The sequence below is a fragment of the Papilio xuthus genome, unplaced genomic scaffold (genome assembly GCF_000836235.2).
Source record: "Papilio xuthus unplaced genomic scaffold, Pxut_1.1 DF828952.1, whole genome shotgun sequence".
NCBI lineage: Eukaryota > Metazoa > Arthropoda > Insecta > Lepidoptera > Papilionidae > Papilio > Papilio xuthus.
Genome location: NW_013529697.1, coordinates 7,107,587 through 7,115,009, shown reverse-complemented (window position 1 = coordinate 7,115,009; position 7,423 = coordinate 7,107,587). Strand labels below are relative to the sequence as shown.

Below are 7,423 nucleotides of genomic sequence, written 5' to 3'. Positions count from 1 at the left end.
TTCCATTTAACTTAAGGTTGTAAATTTTATTACGCGTTAATGAAAGTTAAGCATTATATACTCTTGTTGGTTTATAAAAAATTTTTTTATGACATCTAGAAAAAAAATCGACATACCTTTTTGTAATGAATAATTATTATAATGAGGATATATTTATTTCATTCTTAAATTGACAATTTACAAAAAAAAAACAAAATAAAAAATAGTTAAAATAAAAAGCCGGAAATCCGTGTGCCTGAGCTCGGCCGTCGACCCCCAGACGTCTCGACGGACGGTCTCTAAATTTATGTATACTTTACAATTCTTAGCCGACGTTCAACTTGTGAACACTGGAAGCACAATACGTCTAAGTAGTTCTTTCACATAGACTGTTTACTTTAGATCATTTTCCTTTAACTTATTAGTACCTGGATGACCGGTATTTTTTTTAAATTGTGTTTTTTGGAAGTTATATTTAAGTACGAATTACTAATAAAATGATGAAATATGAATAATATTTTTCGATCTTACCGATAGAAAAAGTTAAGTTTATGTTTAATATAGTTTATGATTATCGATAAAACACGAATAAAATGACATTTTCAAAAATGATTCCTAGCTAGATCGATTTATCGCCCCCGGAACCCCCTATGTACTAAATTTTATGAAAATTGTTGGAGCCGATTCCAATTAAAAAATAAAGCATAGATATTTAAAGTATTATTAGTCTGCACTTTATATTGCTTGAATTGCATTTTACATATGCATATGGGCATTTAAATCCAGTATACGAATCGTTGGTAGTTTTCTAAAATCTTACACTTGAAATATACGAACATTTATTTTCTTAATTCCGAAGATATTTTCCCTTTCTATTAAAAAAAATTAAAATGCAATAATTAAAAACTTCTATACAATAACATCCAATATCGGAAACTCAACAAAGTCCAATCATGTTCAGAATCCCGTTTCTTTGTAACTTAAATGCAATAATATTTTATGAAGCTTGCATTTGACAGTAAAAGGAGATTATCAGATGTTGTCAACAAAGCGGCGAGACGTCTGCACATGAGGTACGTTCCCGATTCCCGATTTGCCCTCGGCCGCCAGACTCCCTCGCTGTCTGCGAGGGTCGACGAACCACGCGCCCCCTACTTCCCCCGTTATAAATATACAGCTTTGATTACTAACACTTTGTACTAAACGTTACAATACATAAATTCACTACCCATACTTCAGGTTTGAAGTAATGACAGCGATGATTTTGTTCACTTTCAGATTCTTATAAAAAGTATTTCTAAGACATATCGAATAGGGAAATAACCAATTAAAACCTAGTTTAAAACTATCAAAAATGAATTAAACTACGATTTCTGCCTACAAAAGTAATAAAACGTTAATAAAGGTGTCTAAAGAAAAAAACAAAATAAAGTTATGTTTAAAAATAACTTTCCATTTTCATTTAAAACTTATAATAACTTATGAGTGCATATAATATACTAGCTCGAAATTGATAATTAACACGTACAACATTAATTAAAATGTGAAAAACATGTTTAAAACAAAGCACACGTATAGCCAACTAAAAAAAAAGTTAGCCTCGAGTTTGTCTAGCATGATGGCAGTCACCACAATAACAACAGATTAAAAAAATAACGTGTATTAAAAAATAACAAGAACAAAGGTAGCGAGGACGATTACACGTGGTATACACCCCCACCCCACGTGACAATTTACGGATGTAAACACGGGCGTAGACGTCTAGACAGGCCGGGTGTAACGCAATAAATCCAGACTGTTCATTCGGGGGGTCTGTGTGAACTGGCGCTGGTGACCCCTTGGGGCCCTGTTCGAACCAAATTGAAAACTCTAGTGTCTATACTTCATCGGACTTATAGACTGAAAAGAGTATCTGGCCCGGTGGGTATAAGTCAAACGAAATTTTAATAGCTCACTAGCGCCCTCGTGACAATGTTAAAAATGTGTCACAATACCCTTTTTGTACTGTAGCTGTCATGTTATGGTTTTTACTTATGCCCATATCATCATCATCTTTTATCTGCCAACAGCTTGGCATAGGCCTTTCCCAATGCCTTCCACAGTACGTGCAGCGCAAATAGGTTTCATATATTTTCTGAGGGAAGTAACCGCGATTGCAGCGTCTCTCATCAGGCCAGTTATTTTTGTTTGACTACATGACCTTTTTGTGTAATTGACAGACATATAGACATGTCACTTGTATTGTGTTTTTTATTTCTAGGACACACCTGTCGCAGTCAGTGATATAAAGAGCCACGTAGTGATATTAAGGGGTTCATTTAATGTTTATTTAACGACTTAATTATTTTAATTTGTGCCTTTTGTAGTACATGTATGTATTAGTCTCGAGTTTACAAAATGGTTAATATTTGCTAGTTAAATATTAAATTTATTTGTTAAACTTACTGGCACGGCATGTTAGGGCGACCTACCGCAAATAAAAATATATTGTCGTAATGAAACCATTTTGAATATCGGGGGCACGTAGACGATACTGTATACTGCTATAAAATTTGCATATTCTGAAACCTTTGTATATATTTACAATAAAACTTTACATTGATATAACATATAAGTTTGTGTGCCAACATTTTTAGAACACAATAATTTCCGATTAAGTTGTACCATAAATTAGAGTTTTGTTAAACTAACCAACTGATAAATAGTAATCAAACAATTAATTTGATCTTATTTCTTTTAATTGTTTATGATGACGGATAACATAATAACCTAACCAAAATTTAACAGATCAAGAAATCAAACAAAATTATTAAAGTTTAAATAGCCTACACACAACAGTGGTAGAGCCCGCTTTAACATCTTCGCACGATTTGTTCCGGCTCGCCCGGTGAAATACCACGACCATACAGAAGACAGGCGTCAAGTGGAAGCAATTCCGCGTACAGTCTGATGAGTGTGCGTACCGGAGGCCTAATTTAGTCCTCTTTCCCTTCCCACCCTTTTCCTTATTAGAAAAGAATGGGAAGTGGAACTGGACTCTCCGGATGAGAGGATGCATGGGAAGGGAAAATATTTTCCTTCTGTGCATCCTCTTCTCCGTCGATTGAAGATAGGCAACGCATATGCAATTGCGTATGTCAATGGGCAACGGTCACTTCGCTATTTCAGCGATTTCAGGTCGCCGCTCGCTCGTTTGCCATCTTATGATATAAAAAAAAAAACTAGGATTTACATTATTTAAATCCCACATATATTATTCCACTAATTGTTAAGTAGTTTTATTGTTTATTTAATCACTAATTTACCTTTTAACAGTCAAAGTTATTAAATAAAGCAAAAACGTAATCAATAAAAGTTGTTAGGCATTTCCCAATATCGACGCACGGAGATCAAAGCATACGGGGTCATAACCCCCCTGTCTGCGGCCACAGCCACCCACCATCGTCAGTGCAAAGGACCGTTTGTTTTGATTGCATCTTTTATTTGATTTTTTTTATCAGCTTGTGATTGACCTACGGGTATACTAAACATGAGATATAGAAAATTTTAAAAAATGATAGTCGATGTACTTTGAAGCGTCAATAGCCTAATGGTTAATGGTACAGATTTGAGATCATGAGGTCAGGGGTTTGAATCCCGCCATTTGAATACACCATGTCCAAGAAATATCAGTAAATAAACAAAAATCTGCTAATATTTTGATAAAAAGAAAGAAAAGAAACTTGGTTATCCTAAAAGTATTTAAGTGTTTATATATCATTAAACATTTTTGTCACGCAGGAAAAGAATTCGTTCCTGAACTACAACGTGTCTTGTATCCTCACTCTCCCGCCATATCAGAGGCAAGGTTACGGCAGACTACTCATCGATTTCAGTAAGTATAATTTTAAATATTTTATACGTTTTCTGTAGTAACTTAGCAAAAGCGTATTTTATTATAACGGCTGTTTTAAAATTAAATTGCGTAGTCAGGATGAAAATAATATTCTCGAATTGTGTACTTTAAGATGTGTATAAAGAGAGGGTGCAAGATGGTTTAGGATTATTGTGTAGTGTCTAGGCGAGACATCCCGCGCCGCAACCCCCTACCCAAAGGGTCGGTAGTCGCAGCCTCTTACCTTACGCCCTTTATTTTTTGATCATATTAAACTATGTCTGAGACGTCCCACGACGATCGTCCGTGACTTCGTCAGCGCGGAAAGTAACCCATAATATTCTCATATACATTAGCTACCTTCCAGACAAAGACCTGACAAAATCTGTCCAGTCGATGTTTTCAAAACTTAAAAGATTTGTGAGTGGTGGCAACTCATATATCTTTTAAGGAGTTACAGTTGAATACAGTCTGTATAAGTTATGAAGAAAAGTAAAGATAAAACATAGTTCATTGAAGTTCGTGACCGTTCGTGCGAAGTGCGTGAACTTTAATGCGTGCTAAAATATGCGGTCACGTATTTTTTGCGAGCCGCTCACCTGAGCGGTCACCGTGGCCCCGGGGTGGGTTTGTTTTGCCCCCCGCCGGGCGTCGCGACGCCGCGGCCGTCGACCCCACTACGATCGATGCACTGCAGTATAGATCGGTCTGCCGTCTAGACTACCCCCAAAGAGGGGGCGCCGGGGGCCGCGGCCGCGAGACTTAACGGACGAATTGTAGATGCGAGGAATTTTGATGGCCAAGTTAATTATTTGTTTCGGCGACATTGTAGGTGTTCGTTTGTGGCCCCTCGCGCGGTAATTGGATATTCGCAACTTATACGCAAACAACTCTACGATCGTCTAATTCTCGTTAAAATGTTAATTGCGAAACAACTTAAGCATGTTCGTCATGTAATGTCATATTATTTTAATATTTATTGTTATAACTCAAGGGAGGTTAGTCATTTATATCTTACTTCTTACTAATATTATAAATGCGAGAGTTTTGACGGATGGATGGATGTTTGTTTCAAGGTATCTTCGCTTTTGACGAAATTTGGTATATATGTAGAACATAGTCTGCAAGAATACATAGACTACTTATAGTTTGCTTTTAATTCCGCGCAGTCGGAGTCGCGGGTAAAAGCTAGCATCTTTATAAAATTCTCTATATTGTGAAATGAATTAGTCGTAAAACTAAAGGATTAAATAACTATTACCTATCGATTATTTATAAGAGAAATTAAGGAGCGGAGACGCAACGGCATGTGTAATTCTCACGGTTCTTGTCAGAACTACAGCGTGCGAGTTATAGGTACACTGTCTAACGTCTGTTTGGATCTGATTCTAGTCAAATATTCAGTGTTATATTTACTGTATTTTAATATTGTTACTTCTAAAGTGTAAAGTTGGCCATTTTACAATGTAACCCAAAAAAAAAAATCTACTTGTCATTCCTCCAATGATCTATATGGATCTGTAAATCGTACGCATAGCTCTTTAATTTTTTTTTAATGATTTAAGATCCCCAAACATTCTTTGAATACTTAATTGATAAATTCATAAGATAACACTTCGCAAAATTTGATCACCGTAAAATTAATATGTCTCGTATATTTTACTTTGAAGAGTTGTATTTCGAGTTCACGACAACGACTGTGAAATGCACCGATATTAAGAAATACTATGGTTAAGTACATATTTTAACTCGAAATTTTAATCCAAATTGACAGTGATATTAACGACCAATCCTGTTTTGGATACCACGTAAATAAACTCTGACTACTAATAATTAAATTGAAATATGGCGTATGAATGATAAAGGACAAACCAAATGAATGTTTAGTGTAAACTGACAGACGCACAGACAGACAGCGATTCCATAAAGTATTGCCCAGTGCGGCTGTCTCTCAAGTTTGCATTTTGCGAGCTACTTATAAACAATATAGTTTCGGTCTGCGAGTAACTTAATTTTATTGTCTGCCAAATTATATGTTTGTTATTGTATTGTGAGTGCTTACGTAAAAAATATGGAGAAAAGTGTTTTTTTTTTTTTAATAAATAATCGACTTATTTTAAAAAGTAGCGACGTATTATCGAAAGCTTCTAGTGTAGGCTACTGTTAATATATTCTTAAGTACATCTATGCATATGCAATACATCTTGTATCTTTATCTACCAGGTTATCTGTTAACAAAAGTGGAGGGCAAAGTGGGCTCGCCTGAGACCCCGCTGTCGGATCTGGGTCTGATATCGTATCGGTCGTACTGGAAGGAAGCCCTCCTGAAGAGGCTGTGCACGGCCGCGGGGCCCTCCCTCTGCATCAGAGATCTCAGCAAGGACCTCGCGATCGCCTCTTCTGATATAGTTTCCACGCTGCAGGAGCGAGGCCTCATGAAGTATTGGAAAGGAAAACATATTGTGCTGAAAAAACAGGTTCGGCTTTGTTCATTAATTTTGTTTTTTGTATTTCACATTAATTATTTTTTTGTTATATAATATTATTTCAACTATCATTTCAATCTTTGTCCTCGATTTCGACTTTTTATTATTTATCTCTACTAGAAACAGCTGTACAACATGTATTAATATTCATCTTGATCAATTTAAAGCTTGTTTGAATGACAACAGTAAAAAGTGTACTCAAAACATGATTTATCTAGATAGATGAGAATCTTTACTTAGAATTAATAGTAGGTTTTACTTAAGTTAATCAAGTCTGTATCTCGTTGTGACATCAGGATGTGCTGGAGGAGGTGACGCGTCGTGCGGAGCGCGCGCGCTGCGTGGATGCGGCGTGCCTGCGGTGGTGGGCGGGTGCGACGCCGCGCTGACGCCGCGCCCCGGCGGGGGGGCCCGGCTCCGGTGGGGGGGGCCCCGCCCGCCGGCCGCCGCCTCGCCTGCGCCGCCCGCGCCGACCCCCGCGCCCCCCCGGCAGTGCTGCGCGCGCGCTGCTCTAGCACAGCGCACCCGCCGCGCCCTCCGCGCCGCCCTCGCCCCGCGCCGCCGCCGCGCGCGCCCCGCCCGCCTGGTGCTACCCGGTGCGGCGCCGCGGCCGCCTCTGCGCCGCGCTGCACCTGCCCGAACCTCCCCTGCAGGTACATGACTACGACACCGCGTGAACACGACACTGATCTTCAACTAATCCAGTGAATTGCTCAGTGGAAATGCACCTTATGAATACGATTAACATATTTATAAGAGAGACAGATTGTTCACTGCAGGGTATATTTTTGCAGGCGGTATTAAGACATTTTGACATTAAATAGACATTCTGTAAATTGCAGAACCAATGATGACATATTGTGACTTTATATTAATTTTCAGTTGTTAATTGTTGAATTGAACTGGAAATTTATTCGTGTATTTGAAATACGTGTTATGAATTTTGTACATGGATTAATTATAGCAACACTGTTATATGAACCACAGACAACGCGCGATAATATGTCACTAGGTAACATCGAACATTAATACGTTAATCGTAAAATTTATTGTAAATATTCACTTGTACATATAAATTACAAAA

The 7,423-nt window shown here is 37.8% G+C and overlaps 1 protein-coding gene across 1 annotated transcript in view; it reads left to right on the top strand.

Annotated features, from left to right (window-relative positions):
• Positions 1–6,728, top strand: part of chm (lysine acetyltransferase chameau) — a 14,775-nt gene extending 8,047 nt beyond the window's left edge. The window contains exons 9-11 of the mRNA XM_013320102.1: positions 3,760–3,853; positions 6,077–6,330; positions 6,636–6,728. Coding sequence (XP_013175556.1) covers positions 3,760–3,853; positions 6,077–6,330; positions 6,636–6,728 — 441 coding nt within the window. The remainder of the gene's footprint in view (positions 1–3,759; positions 3,854–6,076; positions 6,331–6,635) is intronic.
• Positions 6,729–7,423: the final 695 nt, after the last annotated feature.